We start from the raw sequence: 26,873 nt of genomic DNA on the forward strand, positions 1-26,873 counted from the left end.
GATGCCCAGTTTAAGTGTTACTTTCGCATATTCTTTCTCCAGATTGCTATATGAAGCTGTACATAATATAAACACATATTCTTGTCTCTAGTTAGTCACATTATAGTTAATGACCATATGGTCATTATGGTATAAGATCTACTGTCTGTTGTATTTATATTCCTCAAGCATATTGTTCCTTCAACTTCACAGTGTGTTAAACTATTTCAAAGGGAAAAAAATCCTTTCCCTCTTGTTTCTGGTTGTCCTATCAAGTGTAACCTTGGACCCTTATAGAGCAATTAGACCAGCCTCTATCCCCTCCTTTGTAATGAGGTTTCTTGCATTTCTGAGTCTATAACCCTTTAGTCTTCCCTAATGGGACATCATTATTCTGAAAGAAACAATGTAAATGTAAATGAATATTCTCATTAACGAGTCACAGAGAAACCTTTAGTGGTAGCGCTGTGGTAATTCTGCTTGTTATTTCTCTGGTATTCCATGCAGATTTTTTTTTTTTATAATTCATTATTAGTATTCAAAATTACTTCTTCTTTAATTCTGCGTGTCTTTCATAATCCAGTGTTCCAACTAGTTCAACCATGTCCTTGTTTTATTCTCCAGGAACCACCTGTGAAACGTTCAAGGTCTCTGTCCCCAAAGAGCTCTTTTAGAGAGGCAGAGGAGCTAAGGAAGCTTAAAATAGCTGAAAGGAAGATTGAAAACTTAGAGAAGACATTACAGCTAAAGGTGAACATTAAAAAAATAAAAATAAAAAACATTCTAGCTATAAGCTTACATAGATAAAGATATACCAAAATAAACAGACATTTTAAAAATGCAAAATGCACATATCATTATGGACTTTAAGTGTGTTAGCATAAGACAGCACTCTCCATTAGTCTGCCTTTTCATTTACTACTAGGAATCTGCTGTTGGTACTCCTGCAGTCCTATGGAAGCCTAATTTGAGTTGTCATCAATAATACATGCGTGTTAAAAATATTTTGAAAATTTGTGTATGAGAGTATATAATCTGAGAAATGAATGTATTCATATAGAAACAGAACCAGGCAGAAAGTACAAAGAATTTTTTTTTTGTACAGTGAAGCCAGTGTTTTAAAATGCTGGAGTCAATTACTTGGAACAGATTTACCCCTTGTAAGCTTAGAAGTTATGGCTCAGAAGTTGTTGTAACAAATGCTGTAAAAAGAACCCTAGCAAACAACCCCCTCACACCCCTTGATAGAAAAACTTAATTGAGCATGTATTACAATTTCCCATTTTGTCTCCATTTTATAGACTTTTCTTCATTTGTTTTTGTTGGCTTCTTCATTTGTTTTTTTGTTTTTTACTTCAAAAATAGTACCTTTTGAAAGAACTATTGGTTTTGAATTGCACCTCAGAATGCAAAATCCAAACCCCGAGTCATATTTTCTTAAATGTTTTCATTTCATACTCCCCTTTCTCTTCCTTCTTTTTTCATTGCTTATGTTTGCTTGGAGTTAGGGAATTTGAAATGTATTTTTGGTATATGTAGCCTAAAGCAGAACTGGTTGTAGTGAACATGCTGTGATAAATGTCAGCTAAGTGAAGAAACTTGGGGAGCCCCACAAACCATAATCCTGAGCTCCTGCCTCCTGTGATAGGTCAGTTTTATAAAACATGTGAATGTGAATTATATTTTAGCACAAATGCAAAAGTTCATCCCCATATATACTTAAGAGTGTTTAATGTAGTGTCTTAACACATGTAGAGCAAGAAAGTTTATTTATAGTTCAATTTCAGTCTTACAGACTGCCTTGTTCTTTGTTCCTGGACAACAGAAAATTAGTTTTGGTTTAGTTTGGGGTTTTTTTGGGGTTTTTTTTTTTTTGGAAATCTAAGGCACATCCTGCCAACTGTACCTGCACACTGGCCTTTTACAGGCCTCCTGTTTGTCACTCTTAGTTGTTGTCTTAAATTATAGAGTTCTGCATTTCTTTGTGTTTTCTTCTGGAAAGAGGATTGAAGAGAAGGACTGTGATTGTCTAAGCAGGTATAGAAAAGAAAGGATTGCTATTCTCTCTGCATGGCCTCATAACATAATTTTCACCACTTGCCATTCTGCATTTGTAATTTCTTCCATTTCATCCTGAAAGCATAATTTTGAAATCTGTGCAGTTTTATTATGTTGCAAGTGTGGCATCTCTATTTATCACAGCTATTAATCCATGAAGACTTTAAAGACTAAATCTTGTATGTCCCCTTGAAACTGAAAGTATGAACTCTGTGCATTTTCGCTAGGAAACCTATTTGGCTTCTCTTGCACAATAATATAATAGATTGAAAAAAATCTGTACAGGCCCAGGACAACATATTAAACACTGTTGTGGCTCTGCATTCAGAATTCAGTGAGACTCTCGCCAACGTAACAGTGAACTCAGCTGTCATAGCATCAATATCAGAGTAATTCTGTTGGTATTGTATGATTTCTTGATATCAGCCTCCTCTTGGGCATTGCTTCCAACAAAGAATAATGCATGTGATCAACATTTTTGGAACTGGTACTTGCATTATTAATAGCCTCCTCAAACAAAGTGATGACTATATGATCACTATATGATTATATCAATATGATGATGCATGTCTTGATGATGAAACTGTAACTTTATCCATCAGTTCTTCTGCAAATTTGGTGACAATTGAAAAAAGTGATGAACAGCTTTATTTATTAGATTTTGGGGAACAGGAATATTTGATGCCCCAGTCAGTATTACAAAGGAACAGAACAGGGCAGTGTCCTATTCACAGGATTTTCTAGTCTCCTCAGCTGACTCATTTCTAGCCAAGGAAATTTGGCTTACTGTCTTTATTGCTGATATAAATAGGATAATCAAGTAAATTCAAAGTATCCATTGTTTTCATACAGAATTGGCTGCATTTCTGCATTCCAGGACGTACTAAAAAGTAACAGAGCATGCCAGATTGCACACTTGTTTGGGGAAGAGAATGTTGAAGTAAAAATGAATACTTCATGGATTGTGAATAACAAATTATCAGCCTGGTACTTAGAATGGTTTAAAGCATACATGCATCAATCTACTGTCCATCTTTAAGAAGTGAATAGGAGTTTGATTACTGAGAGCTAGATACAAACTAAGAATACATCCTCTTCTGTTTCTAGAACTGTGATCATGAGGGGCCACTTTCATGCTTGTTTATGTGAGCAAGAGCACACAGTTAGATTTAGCTTAGATTTCATATATAATCCTGTTCCATTTATGGTGTTCAGATGCTGAAAATATATTAATATTTTGTTAATAATTTAATAAAAGAGAGTGATTAGGACAGTTAATTGTCTAATTTCTATTTATGCAAGAGTAGAGCATCTGATAATGGAATGGGTAATGGAGCAGGTAAGCAATAATGAAAAATGTAGTCTTATAAATAGGAGAGGCCAAATTCTACACTTGGTTTCATCTCTGAAGGGGCATTGACACTAATAAACTTCTGAGGATTTGTGCCAAAGACATTAGTTTCCAGTACCTTGCAGACCTGATCAGTTTTCACTAGCAGTATCAAAAAATCTCAATATAATGATCTCATCAACTTCTTCTGAAAAGACAGCATCTGTAAGTAGATTCTTATAAAAATTTCCTCTTGTAATGTTAATCAAAGCTTCTTAATAGTTTCTGTGTCCTTCGTCATAAATTTATCTTGCTATTTGTGTCATTGTATTCTATATCATAGTAGTATTTATATGAGCTACTTAAAACCAGTGAAAAGTAATTTTTAAGCAACTCTAAATTTGTAATTTTATGTCGTTTAGAGGTTGTTTCAGAAAAAGCCCTACACTTAGGAAAAAATATTTAATGGTAAAGTCTGAAATTTTAGCTGATATCTTTCAGCTTTGTTTATGCACCATGGAAGCTGGGCTACATCTTAAAAGCCAAGCTCAGTCTAGGTACTTAATTGTACTGCTGTAGAAACCCTTGCCATGTTTTGACAGTGGGATTTATTTTTTAGTACTTACAGCTTTGACTATTAGTGTACCTTATTTATTGAGTAATGCTGAAAAGCCTTCCTTGAATACAAACCGTAAATGCATGCAAATACAGTATTGTGATTTTTTAGAGGTTAAGGAACATGTTCTTTAGTTGCTTTACAAGCAGAACTCCCATTGAACTGGAAATGAATCACTGAGGGCAAATTTTACTACAGGGTAATGTCTGGTGAATTCTTTTAATGCTGCATGCCAGAATTTTACTTGCTTTAAACCGCGGAATGCCTTCTTAATGTTGATTTTTTCAGAACACGGTATTGTCACTTAGGAAAATTGTTTTTTTAAATTTGCATGGTGTTATCCTGTAGTATAAATCAAGGTGTATCTTACTTTTCATTCTGTAAGAAGAGAGTACATTTTTTTATATGATTTTGATTGTGTCAAAGCTACTGCAAAATTTGGTTTATTTCTTTTTTGTTATATAACTCAAGGACAACATTGCAGGTTTATGTATAGATATATAATGTAACATATAATAATTTAATATATGAGGAAACCCATAAGCCATTTAAATTTAGGGTTTATTGACGTGGACCTCAGTGTGGCCAGTGTTTCCCTCAAAAATATGTAGATTAGTTTTCCGTGGGGGTGGGGGAGGGAAGAAGAAAGTAGTTCAGAGGAAAAAATACCGCCAACAATCCTTTCTCAGTTTGTCCATTTTTAAGTGTATTGGGCCAATGCATTCACAAGATGAAAACTGATGCTTTGATAGTGAATTTTTCAAAACTCAGTGGCCTGAAAAAAATATTTAGGTAAATTTTGCCAAATTAGCAAAATTTGCCAAAGTGGCAGTAAGAAAAATGTGACTTTAAGGATGCTAATATTTTTATTTATGTTTTTGAGGCTCTTAATAGTTACTTAAATACAACTTTTGTTGCATGTGGTCTGTGTGAAAGTCTCTTACAATTTGCTCAACTCTACTATTGTCCTTTTGGTGTTATACAGACTCAGGAAAGTGATGAGCTAAGATCAGCCCATGAAAAACGCAAAGAGAGGCTGCAGATGTTACAGACCAACTACAGTGCACTAAAAGAGCAATTAAAGCAGTGGGAAGAGTGTGATAGCAAGTAAGTTACATAGCTCATTAAAACTGTTCTCCTTATACAAGAAATTGGAAAAGAAGTATTACAGGTATTCAAAAGAGATTGATTTGAAGAAAGAAGCAACTATGTTGTGATCAAGACTTCATCCTTCTTTAAAGGACAATACGTGTTATACTCTGTACTCCAATATGAGGAAAAAAATACAGTTGAAAACAAAAGTAAAACGTATTTAACTGTAAGCTGACACCCTGACTTATTTTGAGCCTGAGTACTGGACAAAGGTCTGCTGGGGCTGCTAATTTATGCTTGTCTAATTCTCCAGTCAATTAATTTGTTGACTGTGTATGTTTATTTTCCATGATGGAACCATTGTTTCTTATGTCTCAAATAGGTTTTAAAAATTATTTTATTCATCAAACAATATAGAAATAACAGCCTCTCTAACATTTAGGGATTCAAACATTAACTAAAGCTGATTCTAAAATCCTCTTATTAATTGGAAACAAAAGTATGTGCGTGAAATGCTGTGTGATTTCATCTTTTAAATTATTATAAAATCAGTTATCAAAATATTGCAGTAATATGTCTTTATTAATGGAGAGAAGAAAGGCTCTACCACATCAAAATTTAGTTGAAAATATTCCATATGTAATTCTTCCTTAAATTCTATACAGAACAGAAATTCTTTTTTATTATGTCCTTAGCAGACAGTTGGAATTTTTGGTAAACAGGTGCATTTGGAGGTATGAAGACTTTCTTATCACTTCAGTTACCAGGCACTGCTGAGGTACAGCTTTTCAGGTCCTAATTTAAGCAGGTTCTTATGTTCTGGTGGCTTTAGTAGGACTTTGGTGTGCACCTACAGCTCAGTAAGCACATGTGTGTTTTACTAAACGTAATTCTTTTTGTAATTAGAGTAATACTGACTAATCTTGACGTGAACTTTATAACTCTTTCTAAGAAAAAAAGAGTCACAGAAACTATTACAAAACTGGTAGTCATCAGAGAGTGCAGGGTCACATAAAGGGTCCTGCTGTGAATGATAAACTGTCCCTCATATATAAGTAATGCTTCAGCCTCCCTGAGTAGATTTGCATAGCTTTGTAATACTATGGCATTTTCTTAAGAATTGTTTGTCTTTTAAAAAAGAAAATAAAAGTGTGGATGAAAATAATGGTAAGATACAAATTAGCTACATGCATTGGTAGCACAGGAAGATTTTTTGGAAGATCAAAGCATAAATAACAAATAGATTTGTTTAAATTAGAATGAAAAGGATGATTTAGGAAAAATATGGGTGATTTTATCTTCTAGCTCACTGTTTTAAATTCAGTGAAAGCTAGAAATGACTGAAACCGACTGGATGATAGTTATTTAAGCAAATACTTTAATTCTTTGCTTAAGCTAATTAGGCATTTGTGATCCACAGAGAAGCCAAGGCTGGAAAGATAAAAAAATTCAATCTTGATAGAGACAGTAAAATCAAACTTCATATATAGTGAAGCACTGAGTGTTCTGCTTCTGATATTTGAAAAAAAAAAAAGGAAGAAAAGAGAAAGAAGAGAAGAGAAGAGAAGAGAAGAGAAGAGAAGAGAAGAGAAGAGAAGAGAAGAGAAAGAGAGACAAAAGCAATTTCTGTTTCTGTTTAAAATAAATGAGACCAGATTGTGTCCTGACAAGCACGTGCTTGGGAAAAGTAGATATTGGGGGAAGTGTAATACTGAGTCTTTGTTCAGTCAACTTATTTTTCTCATCGATAATGAGGATGAGCTGAAAATTGTGTGGGATTGATAATTTTTGTCATCAGAACAGAATCATATGAATCCGTCATACTAAAAGGAGCTTGGTTTTCCTTCTTAATATGCTTAAACAAGGCAAAGTAGCCAAGACACAAACATAAACGCTCTGTAAATTGCTATACCTTACAGTATTGTTTTGGTATCTCAAAAGCTTTATATGACGTAATGTCAATTGTGTGTTAAGAACTCGGTATCAGGTACTTATGTGGCACCATTCTTTGTGATTCTCTGTAGATTATAATCTGTTATCGAGATGGCAGCTGGTGGAACCTAATCCACCTGTCAGTGTACATACAATGTCCAATAACATACGTGACTGTAAAGATGATGGGGGCCTTATGAGGTCACCACATTCTCTGAGAGTTTATGCCGAGTAGCAAGAGAAATTGCAGAGAGTTTAAGATTTGTTTTATAAAGGTTATTTTTTAATACAACTTTATCTTTGGCATCATTAAAATACATAAAAATATTTCAGTGATAGAAAAATGTAAACATTTTCTGTCCATCTAAACTCAAGATGCTTTTTCCAGATGCATCATCATATGCATAGATAGCTTATTCATTCATTAGCCAGTAGATAAACAGTTTGATTTAGATCGAGCATTAGTGCAACTTCCAGATTGGTTTGCATGGGCATTAGAGGAGCTGATGGCTCTGCCATTTTTTTGGAAGAGATTGTGTGATGGTTTCACCCCTTGCTTTCTCATACCAGTATAATAAGGAACATTGACAGAATGAATGTAGGTGACACTGCTCTGCCATATGTCAGTTGAGACCTATGGTGCCATACCAGCACTGTGTCTGAAACTATGTAATTGTACTTTTCTATAATACCACCAAGTTTCATGCCTCATGGAATGTATACTTCATACAAGACTTATATTCAGTAGATGCTGCAGTTTAAAATTTGTATGTTCTGAAAGCAAGGATGCTTTTGTTCTTGTGGTCCTAAAATGCATAGATATTTGGAAACAAGCAACCTCTTTTTCTTCATTGACAGGATTGAAAGTAGTGAAAGGAGATACCAGCATGCAGCCCCCCATCCGCTTTATCGAGAGGATTCTGATGCTGTGTGGAATGAACTGGCATTTTTGAAAAGGGAACACAAAAAGCTGTTGATTGAAAAGTGAGTTTGTTTCTTAAATGATGTTTACATAAAGAAGCATTCTGCTGCTTTTTCTGAAGATAGTGTTTTGTAGGCCTTGTAAGAGGAGTTCTTTGCAAAATTCCAACATAAAACCATCTTTTACCCAAAGCTGAAAAAGAAAACATCAGCTCTTTTTTTTCTCCCTTTTCCCCCCCTTTAAATCAGTGACAAGTTACAAGTTTGCTAGCACTAACAGAAACTGTATTCCATGATCTAGGGATTGTGTTAATTAATGTGGCTCTCATCTGTTGGAGGTGTCACTCTTCATTAGCCTGTATTTTACACACTGCCGTGCTTCATTTTTGGAATGAGGTGGTGAGGGGATAACCTAGCCAGCCATCCTTGTTTGATCTCTGTGATACATACACAATGCAGAATGCCTCAGCTCTCTTGGTTCCCTGCCCTGTCCTGCTAATCCCAGCTGAGCTCATTATGGTGTAGCCTTGCTGCTACTCCTGGAGCCAGAGCTGTCCAAGCTAATTACTGGTAGCAGCAGAGCTGCCTGTTAAGGGTCTGGTGTGGATCTGCTAACATGGTCCTTGGTAGTGACCTGCAAAAAGCACGAGGGAGTTTCTCTCTTTCTTGCTGTGCACAGCCTGTCCTTTGGGTTTAGTGCTGATCCCTTCACACAGCTCTTTTAGCTGTAGTAAATGTAAAACTTGGTGAAGGAAACTCTTACTTTAGAAAACATACAGTTTGCTGCTTTGATCTCGTAATTCATAGGCTATTATACTCAGCCAGGCAAAGTAAGAAAATGTCCTTTTGTACTAGGCGAAAGGAAGTTAGTATGGTATAATTAGCCCTTTGCTGGTATTTAACACCTTCTCTAAGTCAAGTTGATTTTTTTTTTTTTTTTAAATTTAAGAATCAAGACATAGCAGAAACTTTTATTCAGACTTTGGTTTTGTCAGCATTAAAAAAAAAGGTGTTTTCCCAATGGGTGTCAGCGTAAACTGATTTTTGGGAGATACCATGAAGGCTACTATCATAGAATTTCAGCAGCAGCAAATTGTTTTATAGTATGTAAGTCCTAGTGTTGCCCATAAGCTGCTTTAGTGTATTACATACAGTATTGCTAGTAGCTGTGTTGCATAGGGCATTCTTATATCTGCAAGTTACAATCGTGTGCCTGTTCTTGTCACTTAGTTGTCACATCTTTGTTTACTGTTCTGAAACTATCAGAACAAATTCTCACATGTACTTCTTTTGTTTATGTTTATTTTTATGTAGGAAAGAGCAGTTTCTTGCCATACAGGTAGCTGCAGTTGTAATTCTCCTTCAATCACTAATCAACACATGCACCACAGCACCACAGTTAACTCAGAAGCAGTGACACAAGCTTGACCTTTTCACACAACGCCAAAAAAGAAAGATTGCTTATGTATTGTGCACACCCTGAAGGTTGGTGCAGTTGGACTGTTTTGCTAGAACTCCTGTGCAGTCATGTTTAAGGGAAACACTCATGCCTGTTACATTGTAGATTAGTGGCCTTGACTAGATTTTCGTGAAGAGGCCCGAGTAAGCAGTTGAGCTCCTTGAAATATAGAATTTTTAAGTCAAAATGGGTTCTTAAAATTCTGCAGTACTAGAATGTAGTAAGAAGCCAGTGCACCATTGTGTTCATTAAGGTGAATGTCTTATGTGTTTTTAGATGTTTCTCACTCCCTATAGGGTAATGTGGCTTATTCTTAGTTGACGTAAGGAAGGAAGGGATACATAGCTCCAGGGTTTTTTATATCTACCTTCACTGTCTGTCTCTTAACAATGACTGTCTTTAATTTGTTGAAACAATTTAGCATTTCAAGATCTGAGATAATTTTCTTGAGAAAGCAAATACTAAATATAGTGTTCTTTTTAGATCTGTGGATAGGCTTCTTTGATTGCATGTATTCTTTCTTAAGCTCTATGGATAAAGGACATGTTCTACAGAGTTGTACCAATTACTTATATGTGTGGTTTTACAAGCAGTCTAAGTAAATCAGGTTAGCTTGTAGTTTTTGAGGACAGGTTTAATTTGATAGGCCCTACTTACTTGCTTGATTTAGAACATATATACGACAAATGTAGCACAGCATTGATTAAAGAAGAGTATCTCTGTAGGGATTTTATTTTGGTTTAAGTGTGTTTTAACTTTAAATGTGTAATTTCTATCTGTGACTGGGCCAGAGAATGTTAGGAAAACAAGGTTATTTTTTGTTGTTTGTTTATTCTTTTTACCTGTAAGGAAGATTTTTCTTCCCCTCTTGTTCCTCTCTGCCTCCCTCCCTGCTTTCCAGGGGCAGAACAGTGATGTAAAATGTCTTTAGGTTGCACGTAGATTACTCTGAAAATAGATAGACAATAAACAAAGTACAGGATAAACCTGAAGAAAGCTTGTTGATGTATGTCCCAGGCTCCAAAATGCAGTCATTACCAGTATTAGCCTACTGTACACAACCGGTTTATAAGTTAAAATCCATTAAAAAACTCCATTTGGATCAAAAAAAATCCGGTTAAAAAAATCTTTTTTTTGAGTCAGGAGAAATGGAAGTTGCTTGGGAAGTCACTTGTTCTGATGGTGCCCAATTCCAAATTGTGTTGAAATTTTTGGAAACGCTTTGTGTCCATCACTTTCTGTCAGGTCCTTTCTATTACAAAGTTTGCTTCTGTTCACAACCAGCAATTGCTTTGAATTGCATGTAAGCTGCTAAATATTACGCACCTTTCAAGCTGGACACTAACATACAAATCAATATAGGGTTTAGGACTTAAATTTGATCATCTCTTTTTTAAATGTGTATGAAATTTTCTATTCTCATAAAGTTCAGAATGCCTAATCTCAGAGTTTCTTTTTGGAGAATGTTGATGCAGAATACGTGGCATTGTTACTGGCATTTTTAAATTTTTGATTAGTAAAGAATAGTATATGCATGTTGTAGTACTTTGCAATTAATAATGGATCATGTTTACTATGTCTGTATTGTTACATTCCCATACTATATTGCTTAAAATATAGTAATCAATAAACTGTAATTATTCAGTGTTTGCTCAATGCTTTATGCATATATTTCTCTTTAATTTCCCAACATTCCTCTGGAAGGAAGAGACTATTTTTGCTATTAATATGATTTATCTGTATATTAAATGCATTATTCAACAATTATTCTTCAACTTAATAGAAGCTGGTCTTAGTATCAGTTTTACCTGACTTCTTTATTAAGCCTTCTCCCCTACTGTTTACTCTTTTGCAAATAATATCGAATCATTTTCTGCAATGTATGTGATGCGGCTTGAAAGCTGCATTTTTAATGTTATTAGTTATCATATCTAATTTTAATTTTTTTATTGTTAAAAGTAAGCAACAAAAAGCAACAGAGAACCACAATTTAAATTCACTTCGAGATCTGAACCAGTAGCTAAGAAGTCTAACTTTTAAACTCTCACAGTCTTAAGAAACCTTGTAGCTCTAACAGCTAAACTCAAGCCAAAACTGAAGAGTTACAAACAGGAACAAAAAGATGTAGTTGAAATAAATTCCCAAAGTATTCTTTGAGATGTTTATTAATGCTAATGGCCAAGTGAAAGCAATTCCACAGCTCTGCTAGGATGTCTCATTTTGATCTTCTCACGTGGGTCATTTTCCCTATGAAGTATGCAATACCTGTATTATGCTGCAGTCATTTCCAGTTAAATACAGGCATACCTCGGAGATATTGCAGGTTCGATTCCAGACAACTACAGTAAAGCGAGTATCACAATAAAGTGAGTCACACAAATTTTTTATTGCATATAAAAATTATATTTACACTACATTTTAGTCTATTAAGTGTGCAATAGCATTATGTCTAAAAAAACCAATGTACATATCTTAATTGTAAGAGACTTTATTGCTAAAAAATGGTGCAATAAAAACCACAATATCTGCAGAGCACAAATAATGCAAAAGATGAGGTATGCCTGTACCATGTTATTGTAGGCTACAGAAGCAGCTATTATATTGGTATTCATGTTCTATGTAACAAAAAACATAGGATTTGATAACTTTTTCTTCCCTTTAAGCAAACAGAAAAACATAGCAGTATCCAAACAGCAGTTAACACTTAGTTGAGAAGAGTGATCAATTCTTGTATATATATTTTTGTATTTGAGCTGCATAAAACCACTGAAAACTTGCAGGAGAAATATCCAGCAAAAATTTGAAATTTCTTTTATTCAGCTGTGCTTTCAGATTCAGCATTTTGTAGGTGCATAGAACTGGATTATTGTCAATGACAACAGACATATAATTTTACAGATAGATGCATTTTATAGATACATATAAAAATATACACACACGTATCTAGTATAGTTCTCAGTTTTTTAGATAGATTATTTTTTATCTTTGCTATTAATGTTGTCTTACTTTCAATAGAATTGTATTGACAGATATGTCTGTCTATGTTTTCTTCCCACATTAGTCAGATTCATCTTTGTATTTATATTTTGCTGAAATTCATGGTAAAGTAGTTAGCAGCATGTCCAATTAAAATGCTATTTGATTGCAATGTAGCTAATTTAAACGACTTTGGCATTTCCATATTAAATTCTTGTTTACTGGAGTGTAGGGATACCGCAGTCCCTTTGGCCTTTATGTACAGGCTTTTGAAGGCTATAGCTGACTGTATATAAGCTGTTGTGGAAGCTTTACAATTTTTACAACTTCTGTTGTGCATTACCTTGTAGGAAATCTTAGAACTGATACCAGCAACACTAAATTATTTGACATAGTAGATTCTTCAGCATAATACATTATGACTTAAGTCGTTGTCTTCACAGCAAACTGGAAATTAGTTGTCGGTATGGTATGGTTATATGCATCTTGTGATAAGGAGGAAACATTTATAAAGGGAAAGCCACATCATTCAAAGAACCTTTGGTAGTCATTCTTTCCACTGACCGCCTAGGTAGCTGTGCGTGTCCTCCATGTAGTAAATGTGCTCTGGGTCTTTGAAGCATGTGGAATCACTGCTAGCATGGTAGCCTACTTATGCTGCTATAGCAGCTATTTAATTAAGGTTTCTTATTAGCTTTGCTTTTTAAGGAAAATAAGATCTCATGATTGCTGCTTTCAGTATTCTTTGTAGAGTCAAGGCAACTGCTTTCTATCCTGTATAAGGGTATATCACCAACCAGTGTGCAGGAGCCTAACGTGGGATTCGCGGCAGCATGTGACCTCTCTTGCCTTTCCTAGCTGTCAGAATGGATATGGTAGCAGAAAGCTAAATTTACAGTTCTGGAATGGTGGCAGTAAGAAACACAAACATAGGCTTTATTACTTCTTCTTCTTCTTCTTCAATGTATCTTTTCTCTTCTTCTAGAGAATCTGCTGAAATTGACAGTCTCTTTGGCTAAACAGGAAATATGTGGTCATCAAAGACATTTAGTTTTTAAATCTCCATTATTGTGTGCAACGTCCAAATACCACAGCATTGTTTTGATTTGTTCCACTCTATAGCTACATCCTATACCAAATGAATTTGGAACAAAGCGCATTCACACTATATTGGTGTTTAAAAGTGTCACCTGCAGAGTATAGCCTTTCTGACATATTTACTGTCTTTGAAAAGTAATCTTTCTCTTCTTCATTTTTAGTTGTTGCAGGCTTCCTGCTGCAAAGTACTTAAATCTAATAGCTTAGCAGTCTTGTTTACTTCTCACTGCAATTAGTAATTCTATACTGCAAAGCCTAATATTGTTAAAATAATGATACATTTGTTTAGGTTTTAGTTGGACAAAAAGATTGCTAAATATCTTGTAAAATTACAAGATACCTTTCATTCTACTGGAAACTATTGGAGCCTAGATTCTGCTGGTGGAGTTTGGAGGTTCTGACGAAGTTGCGTGCTCACTGACTGCACTGAACATTGTTCAGAGGAAATGGCCATCAGGCTCAACTGTGAGAATCTGCAACTGTGCAGTTGTTACCTAAAACCACTACAAATTATTTAAAATGTAAGAAAACAGTAGCATTTGTCCTACTACAGGGCGCAGTTCTTAAAAGGCATTTTTAAATACTTAAGTCAGAACTGCAAATGCCACATGAAGTCATTTAGGGGCTTTGGCATAATTAAATTGTGTGGCCTCTTTTGTGATGACACTTTTTTGTTGTTTTTCTAGCAAGCTTCCAATCACATTTTCACAAGACACAGCTAACTGAAACAAATATATTGTTGTTTGATAAGTAGGAGTTATCTGTCAAGGATGATGGGATTAATGATCTTTAATTGTTAACCTCGTCTTTAGAACTTTTCTTACCTGTGTCCGCCAGATTTTTAATTTCTTGTGTCCTGGCTAACAGACAAGCCTACAGGCTTGCTGTGTTTTTGGAAATTGGATATGTTGCTGTTTTTCTTTTAGTCTTCCATATTTAATTAGACTTTTCTTATTTGCATGTATTTGTTCAAAATCCAAGTAGTATTATCTAATATCCATAAGCAGCCAGTAGTATTTCAGTGCCTTCTCGTACCTGACTGTGTCACATTGAAAACATGTATTCATGTCATTAAACGTTCTTCCATAATACATGAACAGAAGGCAGAGTTTAAGTTGAATTAATTATAAAATTTAGGCATTGTCAGGTACAAGAATGGCAGAGAGGTGTTGGAAAAAGGTAGGGATGCTAGATTAGCTTCCTTCTGTATTGCTTGTGCAGAATTATTGCCTGTCTTGTTGTTGAATCACAGTGATTCTACAGATTATCTGACTGTTATAGAAATTAAATATGGTGTTGTTGGTAAGCATGCTGCTTGTGAGTATGCTGTGTTTTTCTTTCCTCTGTTAACTAGGCAGAAGTTCTTCAGCATTTAGGTAGAAATGTCTGATTTATCACCCTACTTATTTATATGTATATATGAAAATAAAGAAGGACAAAGTGTGTCTTGTTAAACTGTACTGAATGTTTATAGTAAGAAGCCTATGAACCTGCAGTCTATAACACCAAAGCACACCAATGCTAGTCACATAAGCTGTCAAGCTGCTGTATTAAGAGAGTAATGAAGAAGTAATGAATATAGTTTTTTCTCTGATGCTTTCTATGGAGTTCCTGGGAATTCTGGTAGGAGGAGCACTGGTTGATGCTTTTTGGCAAAGCTAAATTTAACGTAAATTTAATATACAATGCTAGTTTTCCATTCTTCTTGCATGGTAGTAATTTTGGAAGGGAAAACTCAAATTTTCAAGTTTAGGTATATCTCAGGTTTGCTAATAGCATATGGAAATTCAGGAACTGAATATTGCTAAGAAGTTAGAGATATTAACTTCCTTCAAAGACCGCAAATAATATTTTACAATGAAAATCATTAAGCAACATTTATGTATTCTTGTGCTATTTCTCGAACTCCTTCCTTAAGTGTACAGTTCTGGAATTCCAGAAACACATTTGTGGAGCTAAGTGGACCTCTACTGTGGCCCAGCATCTTTGTGATGGGCTACTTTTGATCTCTTTTGCTGCATGAGGCAGAATATGCTTATACATACAAACATTTAACTTGTCTTAATGTTTTTGGATCTTTTCCTAATGCGTAAAGAATTCAGAATGTGTGTTCTAAGAAGCATTGCTCTGTTTGCTTTTCTCAAGTGCAATCACATCAGAATAAACATGGACTCTTCCAATTTTTCCTAAAACTGAAATATTTCAGTGTAAGAAACAGTTTAAGAAATCTATTTGCATCCTTAACTTTTAGTTAATCAGCTGGATTTTGTGCTACAATAAAAGAAATAGATTATAGCAGGTTAAATTTTAGGCATGAGTTTCATACCATCCATTTGCAAGCAAAAGGCTATGCTATGTGTTGAAGGTATTTTAGTAGCTAGTCACTAGTGCATCTTTGCGTTTTGAGTGACTATTAATTTGAAATATATCTCAAAACTCATTCTTGACAACTAGGACACTGTTCACTTTTATGTTACGGCATTGGATTGGTGCTGGGGAGTTGCTTTTATCCTTTTTCGCTTCTGAATGTGGGTTGTAAATCAGAGAGACTTTACTTAGCACCAACAGATATTGCTTCCTGCAATTTTCATCCATCCTGTAGGTGACTGAATTGGGAAACAAGAATGATAAAGACAAATCTCTGGAAAGTGAATGGACGAGTAAGATAGATAGCTCAATGACACTGTATAGTCAAATGCTCGATTTCCTTGGTTAATTAAGATTACAGGTTTCTTTGTGTAACCTGTAAGTTTATAATTTTCTTCCTGCAAAGGAATTTGGTAAATCATTCTGGATTTGAATGTTCACAAAATGTAAGTAATGCTAGTACTTTTTGCTTTATTCTCCTTTTGGCAGCATTATCCCAGACATATGTAATGGGTTTTGCTCTCTTGCACAGTCTAGATCAAACATCTACTCCCAGCTTTACTCTCAAGGCAGCTAGTTGACACATAAATATACAGGTCTATGAAAATAGACTATTTTGCTCTTACTGCAGGCAAATATTCTTGAATTATAATGCTGTTGGAACAAATAATTTTTGTCAGAGTAGTACTTCATATGTAAAAGTTGGAGAAAGTTTCTGTCTAGCTTGGTTCTCATGACTGTAAACCATTTTGAGTAGCAGAAAATTAAAATCAGTGTTTGCACTATGGCAGATCAGACTCCCCATCTTAATTTACAGCAGCCTCTTATGTTTTCTATGTGCGCTTTTTACAAAAGTTTGCATTATGTACATGTGTATTCTCTAGTTTTACAAAGTAGAATTTTACCCTTGTGAAGACTCATGAGCAGAAAGTACAATTCAGTTTTGCTTACCTAGAAGACCTTTCTCTGTTGATCTGCTGTCTTCTCCAGCTCCTTTCTCTTTTGGGGTGAAGAAAACAAAGCTACTTCTGCTGTCCTTCTTTCCTTGCAAGGATTATTATGCTATTCACCTTAAGCTTTGGAGAAGAAAAAACTTGGCACTACTTTGTCTTTAGAACTTACTTATTTTGGTTACTGTAATAAGCAATGCTATGTCGCTTTTTAAGGACTCTGATAAAGAGTATGCAAAGCTTGCTTAGCAATCTTTTTCTGTCTGATTTTATTCTTAATTTGGCTTTCCATTCTGTTAACAATCTTCCATGACTCTGGAGGAAAACATTTGAAAAAGCAATAGTTAACCTCTTGGACTCAGTGGAAAGCTTCCCTGACTGCAGCAGCTCCTGAACTAGCCCCCTGATATCTGTCCACACCAGCAACAGTATGCATTAGGAGATTGTGGTTTGCTCTGCTTGTTTCTCTGAAGAGTCATCCTGCTGCAGCCTTACAACCTGTAATCCTTGGGAAGGAGTCAGTTTCCTCAGTAGGTTATTCCTTCTTATGTATTCAGCTCTATTAGAAATGAGATTCTCTGCTTGGTTTTATTTTCCAGATAAAATTCCCTGGGAGAAATGGGAAAAAAAGTCTCACTGTTTGTTTGGATGTTTATTTCAGACTTCCATGAATCTACTCTCTTAATTCCTTTTATCTGTATGCAGAGGAGTGTAGGAGACTCCTGCTGCTGCTCCTACCTGTGAATGCTGAAAGCTGCTGCAGAGCAATGGCTGACTTAGCGGATGTGTATTACTCTGGAGGAAATGGTTTGCTAGAGAACTAACTGAAGTCGTCTGGCAGTGGTTAACTGGGGGTCAACAACTCTTGAAGGAAGGAGCCTTTTAAAATGATAAGGGCAGAGATACAGTTTATGCTGTAGTTCAGGCAATCTTTCTAAATTACTTTTTCTTTAATGCATCGAGACCCAAGCGCGCATGTGTATATGTACTTTAGGTCTGGAGCTGTGTGAGGGCTCCTGATGGTATCTTTAGAACTGCTGACAATTAAAAATGATGAGTACTAGGAATTTTTTTTCTAGCAAGAAGGTATATTTTGCAGAAGCCCTGCTTATATGCAGATGGTACAAGCTTTTCACCTATTCTAGTAACTTGATAAGTAAGCAACTGTTACAGAGAATTTCTTGCTGATGCTTAGCTATAATCTAAAAGAAATCAGAAGTAATTCCTTTGGCAAAACTGATTCTATAGCGCAGTTTTTATTATGCTATCTCTTCCTATATTCCAAATGGCTGAGTGTTACAAAAATAACTAAATAATGGAGGAGTAATCTAAAGTATTATGTACGCTATAAAATAGAATTCAGAATATTGTACAATATGTGAAAGAGCAGAGCACTATGGTATAATTGTGGGTCAAGGCCAGCACATTGAAAAATTTATGAAGTATCAGCATAAACTACCAGCTGGATAGATTTGATCTGTCTTCATTTCTTACCACCTTTTTTTTATTAATATTGCTAAATGAGACTTTGGCAATCATAGCTGGGAGATGGAAAGGAAGCATTGGTACATAAAACAGGATGCTGTCCTGCTCCTCTTGGTGCCTTTTGTATATGTATGTTCCCAGGAAAAAGTGTGACTTTTCTGAAGTTACTGATAGAAAACAAAGCAATTTGAGGTTCTCAGGATGTGAAAACAAAGACAGGATTCTACTTCTGACCTGCCATGTTAGGAGGTACTGACAGTCTTCCAGAAGTCCCAGTATATTCCTGCTAATATTCCTGTTAATTCAAGAAATCTACAGCTTCTCCTTGGCTAGCAAGGAGCTGGAAGCTGTTCTCTGACAAGGTTGGTTGGAGCAACTGGAATTGTTGCTGGCCTGGACTGTTTCTTGTCAACAGAGTAAACTTCAAAATTATTTTGGAGTAAATTATATTGTCAAAGGTCTCTGGGTTTTCGACTTGTGTTGGAATCAGATAAGAAAATGCTTATTGTTGTGAAAGAATTATTGAAGAAATAGAGTCAAAATCTACCGTACATACTTGCAGGCATCATAACCTCTCTATGCAGAAGGCATACAGCATAAGGCAACTTCAAGTCTGCATAAAGGTGAAGAGCAGTACACCAGTTTCTAGACTTTGTATGGCTTTAAGTTACTTTTCTTCCATCTGGTGGGCTATCATTCAGACTTAGCAAAGCTACTAGGAAATACAACATTTGAGTATAAATAAGAGCAAGATGGTTTTCGGGAAGGAGCAGTAAATTCTGGATTTTTTTGAGTCTACTAGTTTACTAGTGTAAAGAATGCATCTAGATACAGTCCAAGTGATAGCAGCCATTTCAAGATTGCAAGCTTTTAGGAGTGACTCACTGTTAGCATTATCATTGCAGATATGAGTTTAGATTTTGAATTTAATGAAACGTAATAAAATTTAACTGAGTTGTTATTTATTTTCTTGTCATCTGGATTGCTGATAGGTTTTCCTAGTAATAAATGTCCTTTGCCTAAGGTTATTCATATATACAGCTAGAAGATATATTATGCATATTTTCAGAGAGAATTCAGAGCAGTTTTTATCTATTTTAAAACACATTGAAATTTAGGTTTTTTTCCCCCTCTATTTTTAGTATTTTAATCAATTTATTAATGGTTAAGAGCATATTTACAGAATTCTGGAGTTTCGACACCCTGCAATTTTTCACCTACTCCACATATCAATATAGAAGGTTGTGTAAGTTGTCAGAATACTTCACAGTATTTGATAAACATTTGCACAAAGGTCATGTCTTGTATCTCTCTATTGTTTAAAATTATATCCTAGGAATTTCCCTTTTTAAAAGTTGAATCGAATAGTACAATGAATACAGAGCATGAACGTGGCAGAGACTTTAAAATGCAGTATTAGCCTTTGACTTTGTCAAGAGAAAAGGTGCAAAGTTGTAAAGATGTGAATTTATCATGAGCTGGAAGTAATCAATTTATACTCACAATCATGTTGGTTTGTGTTTCCTATTGACCTCTATATTACCATTGCATTCAAATCCCATTGTTTGTTCTTGAATTATGGTTGAAAGGTCTATCTTTTCTAAATCTATAGAGCAAAATCTTTTTTTTTAGAGAAAAATACTTTGTTTTCCTGTTATGATTACTGTAGACTTTTTTTCAAGTTCTACATTGATGGATATATTCCATCTAGAACATTAATCACTTCTGTTGTCTAAATTAGATTTTTCCACAATCCTTTTCTCTGTTTTTTTCTTTTTTTTTTTTTTTTTTTTTTTTTTTTTTTCCTCCTAGTTCATTAACCTTAACTGCAGGGTTGGATAGTTTCTCTTTGTTCATTCCTTGTTTAGTTCCTTCATTTGTTCATGTTGTGTATAGTCGTCCTAGCAGCACTTTGGTGCCTACATACCTCATATTGCTCCTTTTATATACGGTACCATCTCTTAAGTGAACTGCAGTTTCTAGCTCTTCCCTATACAAATGGAGCTTAAAATCTATCTTGTAAAATGCTTAAAAGGTTGAGGGGTTTTAATTTTGTAACAGCAGACATAATACTGAGATGATGTTTATGAGTGCCGACTGAAAATAGCACACAAACTTAAATACAACCACAGAATTTAACTATTACATTATTAAGAAGGCAGAAAATTTATTTTCCTGAAAAAACACTGATTTATAAATTTCATATGCTATATATTTATTTGCTTGCTTAAGCAAAAACATACAAGGTTTGAGAAAGAGAACTAGAAAGCACTCATCAACTTACGTAGTGTCATTAGAGGCCTTTGAAAGAGTAAAGTGAAAGCATCTTCCATATTCTATGTTAACTGCTCTACAAAGCAGACACTTGATGATTTTCAAATTTTTGTAGCATGGTTCTTTCTCCTGAAGTTCATTCATACATTCATTGCTGAATTTCTCTGCTGGGAAAAGAATTATGCATACATACTTGTGCCAGTCAGTATTATAATCTGAAACAGGAAAGATAATTAAACTAACCTGCAATGTAAACTTATAATTTCTTTCACTTTCTGTAGTAACTACTAGATTTATGTTTATCAGGAGAAAAATTATTTGCTATCAGATACAAAAAGTTTAAAATAGGCTGTCATTTGTTCTGTCAAATCAAGTGTGTAGCCGTATGTAATTGTAAAATGTGAAATTTTTGGAGCAATCCTCCGAAAACTGCTAGAAGCACAGTTAAATGAAGATTAGCATAAGGCATCTAAAATGCACATCATCCTCAAAATTGCTTAGTTTTGAAACATCTTCAACTCCCAGCATTTCCACTGTCGAAAGATGGAGGAGGCGCATACGCATTAGTTTGAACATTAGAACATTAGTTCAAAGATTTCCTTTCAATATCCATGCCTCATGACTACAATCAGCTAGAAATAGTTTATAAAAAAAACCCCTACCTTTCTGTTGTAGAAATACCTTCAAAGATTCCGTCTTTCAGCTTCAGTTTATGTCTTGGATCTTTTCAGGTGACATAAACATGATGCCCTTTGCCAAACATTTGATAAATCAAACACAAGTTTCTCAATGCACAGAGAAATCCTCTTTCAGTTAGGATCAAAACTTGGTGCATTTCTTCGTTTCATTGTTTGATGTGTTAATTCAAACTGAGTGATGCAAAAACCGATGCAGTAAATCCAGTAAGCATATGCTTAACATAATTAGACCTAATGTTAGCTTCATCTGCTAAAATAGTGTTGAAGCTCTTATTCTCGGTATCTGAACTTTGGCACTGCTGTCCTGACTCTCTAGTTCCAGTGGGTTAATATTCTGCATAACCGCACACAAAGCTTATTTTTTATCCTTTGAGCTGAAGGCAGAGGCAATCCTTCTTTCACCTTCAGTAAGTGAGGAAAGCAGCTCATGTCACTAGAATCCATGCAACTGGATCACAGGTCTCTACAAGTACCTAATGTGCTTTGTGAAAGAGTTGAATGCAGATAATTTAAAATACTCTTGGGGCAGACATAGTCTGTTAAAGATAATCCTCCCTTTGGGAAAAAAAAAAAAACCCACACAGATGATTATCTTCAGACACACTTGAAATATTTGTTGGACTGGAAGGGATTGTTTCATAAACATAAACGATTTCTTACCTATGAGGTTGGCACATCTGTGTGATGGGACACTGAGGAAGGTAATGGTGTAAATGATAGGCTGGAAAGTAAATATCTCTTTACCACCACATTCACTCCCAGCTTTTTGTGTCTATGTTCTTTAAGGTTGAGTCATTTCTTTTAGTGTTGCATTATATTTCAGTTTTCTGTGATTTCTTAAGTTGCCTTGAATTTCTCCAAGTCCCTTCTTTCTCCTTAGGAGGTTCTTACTTAACACTCTTTGATGCTTCTTAGAACTGATGATGTTCAGTTGTTCTTGGGGAAGGTAGCAACTATGCAGTCTCTCTAAAATGTTGTGGTCTTCAAGAGGACCACATTACACTCTTTCTTCCTTTTTGTTGAGCTGCACTCTTGTAACAAAATATACAGGCTGCAGTACTTTTGTGGTGAATTTTAGAGAACTGAACTAGCTGTGTATTTTTTTTTAATAATTGCATATACAGGTGCCTATTCTTAATATGTTCTAGCTAGACTCGCATGACAGAACTACTCCAATGTGTCAGAACACATTTTACTGCTGAATTGGGAACAAACAGTAAAGAAGGAAGATCTACATGCTTCTCTATATGATTCTTCACAGTTAAAATTTTGATCTCTCTTTTTGCCTTGAAATATGAAAAGATTTCCGAGTTATAGAAAAGAAAACACTTGACTGTATGCAATCATGATAAAAAGTCGCAATTACACGTACATTCTTTTCATCTTCTGGTTTTGTGTAATGAATTAATATGTATCAAGACTATACAGATTTTATTTTCTTATTTTTCTCTGTTAGCACTATATTGTCCATAAAAATTCAGTAGCAAATAAGGCTTGAAGGTTTTGTTGTATTTAATTTGGTTTTTAGAAAGAAAAGATTGAATAAAAATCAGTAAAGAATCTGTTCCCAGATGAGTTAAATAGTTAGAAATTTGTTCAATGCTAATTGCGTTGGCCTTCAGAGTCCCAATATGTGCATTCAAAACTTAACAGGAGTGTGATCTGGAGATAGTCAGGCTTCAGAGATTAGAAAAAAACAACAGAAACTAAGAAACTAAGTAACTGATTGGTGGGCTGGGATAGCATAGCATAGCATAGCATAGGGTAGCATGGTATAGCAAAGGATAGGATAGTATAGCATAGGATGAGAGTAATTTGTTCAAAAAGGGAGGCTGTACATGTGTAAGCATCCCCAGGTCAAAAAAAAAAAAATAATTAAGCACAGCATGCAGGTAGCAGTCTTCCCAGTGGAATGTAATTTATTCAGTTTGTTTCATTGTGACATGTGTGATTATCTACATATAAAACATGTTTTATAGGTGCTGCTACAAAAGGCATAACTCTTTGAAAAAGGCAACATCTTGTTAGCAAGGAATAATCTAATCTCTTAGATTAGTCCATAAATGAGGTGAGACCAGCTCTCTAGTTGATGTGTTAGTGGCCTCTTGCACCAAGAGTGCTCCTGCAGTAAAAAGACTCTTTTTAAGGATAGAAACAAGTGGGTGTTGGTAGTGGGAAGTCACAAAAAATAAGGAAAGCTTTTGTAAAATATCATCAACAGTAGCTCACTGGCATATTAAGCAACAGAATGAGGAAATAATTCACAAATACACTTCTGTGCTAGAATAAGAAAAAAATAAGATGTGAAGCCAGACTGCTTGGCATCAGATGGACAGTCCTGACACACCAGGCATCTCAGTGACCTAGAGGAAGGGGGGTTATCTGTGAGGGCAAGGTTAAGTGGGTAGTAGCAGGAATGACAGAGTAGGATTACCTGGTGAGAGAGTAGTGCTGTATGGAAAGGATTATTTAAGTGTAATACCAAACAGTTGTTATAGAAACAGGAAGGATTGCATAACGCTTTTGTATAGAAGTCCTCTATTTTAATAATATGTAAGTAGCAGTGAGATTGTGCTGCTGATTTTTTCATCAGTATGCTGACAGTCATGCAGAAATGCGAAGCAAGTTTCAACAGTATATGAAGGACAGGCTGTAATTACAGAGGGTTTCAACTATTCACATAGAGACTGCATCATTATCTTGCCAGGACAAGACGTAGAGATACAAATTTATATGGACGAAGTAACTCTTCTAGAACAATCAGTCTTAGAATCCAAAAGGAAAAATACTGTTCTGGATTTTATTTTGGGTGGTATCTAGAAATTACTTCAGAAAACATTAGAGAAAATGGTTCAATTTCTTTCTTATAGGAGCCCCAGATTAGACATAGCCACACATACTGTCTCAGAAGTGTGAAGAGAATAGATTTTGTAAACCAACTGACTCTGCTCTTGCCTAAACTGGTATGTTCTTTGCCTTTGCCACAAAGGCATGTCACTACCTAATGTTCAACTTGTTGCTTAGGACCCCACTTTTTCTGCAAACCTGCTATTCTAGCTGGTTGGTTTTCTAGAATGCGCTGTTCTGAGGGGTTGTTCTGGCAGGACTTTGCCTTTTGTGCACTTTATGAAATTCCCATTAGCCCATTTTTTCCCACCTATAAGGTCTGCCTGTTCAGCCCTCTGGAGAGCTTGTCAGCTACTCCTCTTAGTTTTGTGTCATCTCTTAACTCACTCAGAGCAAATATAACCCATCTTTGAGGTTGTTAATGATGTCCTTATTAACTGTCTCTGGTATGAATCTCTGAGGGATGCTTTTAATTGCTAGCTGCCAGTTGGACTCCACACCGTGGATTGCCACGCTTTAAGCCTAACAGTCCAGCCAATTTCCCAGTCACCTTATCTACTTTTCAGTATAGATCTCAACTGTTTGTCAATGTGGAGGTGGAAGGTGATCTCAAATGCTTTACCAGATTGAAGGTATACAGCATTGTATGCTCTCTGTTTAGTCTTAAAGCCTATCATCTCCTTACAGAGATGATCAGATTTGTGAAGCAAATTTTTTCCTTGGTAAATCCATGCTGGCTGTTTCTGATCACTCTCTTGTCCATTAGGTGGCTGGACATGATTTGCAGGATTTTTTTCTCTGTAACTTTCCTAGGAAAAGAGGCCAGGCCTGTATTCCCCTACATCTTATCCTTTCTAAAGATGGATTTGTGTACTATTTGCCTCATTCTGTTTATTTTATTATTTTTTTTAATAGTGGTGGAAGAGAGTAAACCAAATAAATTAGTATGGGGATAAAGAGGATATTCTCTTTCCAAAAAGGGAACCACATAAAAATGAAGCGACCACTCAAATAAACCACCCCCCCCCCCCAAACACTAGAACAAATAGTACAGAAAGTCTATGAACAGCTGGAGGCTGTCAAGAAAAGGTACTGTAGCTGAAATATATTCTATAGTTTGAAAGAAACAGATTGCAAAAAAAGCCAAACCAAGCTCTACGCAAAAAATATTCTTAGAAAGCTCTGTGTAAAGACTTGGTGGGGAAGTTTTTGTGGCTCTCACAGAAGAAAGGTAAGCATGAAAAACTCAAGCTTGCATTGCTGAGAACAGGTAGGACAATAAGCAATGGGATGATAAATGCAAGTGGAAAGATGAGAAAGCTAAAAAAGGTCTTGAAGAGTCGTTTTCAAAGGTGCTTAGATAATAGCGATAGTAAAATTTTACTTAAATAAAGTTAAAAAGAAGCCAATAAGGAAATGTGTATTTTTACTTAATGATAACAGTGTAAAAGGACACATTGGGTTTGAAAGGCCATAAAAGAACAGCTCAGTGAATCTTTGCATCAGTCTTTCGTTTGAAGATGCGAAGAAGGTGCCAACAACTCATGTATTTTTTGTAGCAGATAGATCAGGTTGTTAGATCTTTAGGAAGTAACCGTGTTTTAAACAGTCACTGCGCCACTTGACGGGCAGGTTGTCACTGTAAATCCCATCTACAAAATGGGCTCCAGGGGGAGCTGCAGACCAGTGAGCCTCCATAGCTGAGACGGTAGCAGTCTGTCTTTAGCAAAAAAAGAAGAGAAAAAAAGTATTGGAGCGGAAGAGAGATCACTGAGCACAGATCAACACAGTTTTGTTGTGGAAGCATCAATTTTCATTTCCTCTAAATGGAAATTTTGCTTTATTAACCTGCTGGAATTGCAGAAGGGTGACAGTAATCGTATAGATAAAATCTCATCTCTGTTTTCCAATTGCCTTTGACAAGGTTCCCTATTGAAGATTATAAAGAAATTTCATTCCTGAAAGATTGGAGGGAAGGTCCTGTTTGCAACAGGGAACGAGTTAAAGCAGAGGAAGCAAAGGGTAGTGCTTTACTTTCAGGATGGAAAATTGGAATCAGACTGCAGAGCACTGGTTGTGGATGGACTCAGCAATGGTCTAACCCAGCTGGGAATATTTAGCATTCATGCAAGCCAGCCACTAACCTGCATGGGTGGCTGGATCTTGTATTACACATTGTAATTTCTTGTATAGGCTTTCCTGCAGTATTTCCAGCTTAGGTATAAATTTAGTTGGAGACTTTCACAAATGAATATAATTGGAAGTGCTTCAGATATTCAGACAATAAGCCTACCCCTTTACTTGTTTCATATAATTTATTTACTTCAGCATGCCTAGTAATGTTTTTAAAGCTGAAAAATAGCATGTTCAGGAGACAGAGGTTCAGGCAGGAAGGACTCTAAAACATCTTTAATTCACTCTTTCATATTCATTCCATGTTGAATACAGTCTTCAATTAGGTAAACAGAGAATGTTTTTTCAAGCAAGCATTTGCTATTCAGTACAAAAAGTGAACATGCAATGAGGAGTAAGGACATTGTGGAGGTCAAGGCCACTGTAGTTTTTGTTATATAAATTGATGATTATGGCATGGAGAATGAAAGAAGAGAAAAGAAAGTCAATCTGTGAAGGCACCTGAGTGGTCCTGAAAATAGATCAAATCTTACGTGTCATACAGAGCAAGTTACTTTAACTTTTCACATTTATCACTTTCTTTGTACTTCATTTGAGAATGTTGAATGTGAATTAGAATATTTAGAGTAACAGCTGAGTCAGAGATGCATTAAATCTA

General features: G+C 35.4%; 1 protein-coding gene across 5 annotated transcripts in view; it reads left to right on the forward strand.

The window, feature by feature from the left end:
* The window catches only part of CNTLN (centlein), a 199,272-nt gene that overhangs the window by 99,788 nt on the left and 72,611 nt on the right, over nucleotides 1-26,873 (forward strand). For all 5 annotated transcript variants that reach the window (XM_054053478.1, XM_054053477.1, XM_054053476.1 and 2 more), the window contains 3 exons: nucleotides 604-729; nucleotides 4,969-5,090; nucleotides 7,866-7,991. In XM_054053478.1, coding sequence (XP_053909453.1) covers nucleotides 604-729; nucleotides 4,969-5,090; nucleotides 7,866-7,991 — 374 coding nt within the window. The remainder of the gene's footprint in view (nucleotides 1-603; nucleotides 730-4,968; nucleotides 5,091-7,865; nucleotides 7,992-26,873) is intronic.

Source organism: Cuculus canorus, chromosome Z, assembly GCF_017976375.1.
Source record: "Cuculus canorus isolate bCucCan1 chromosome Z, bCucCan1.pri, whole genome shotgun sequence".
Lineage (NCBI taxonomy): Eukaryota > Metazoa > Chordata > Aves > Cuculiformes > Cuculidae > Cuculus > Cuculus canorus.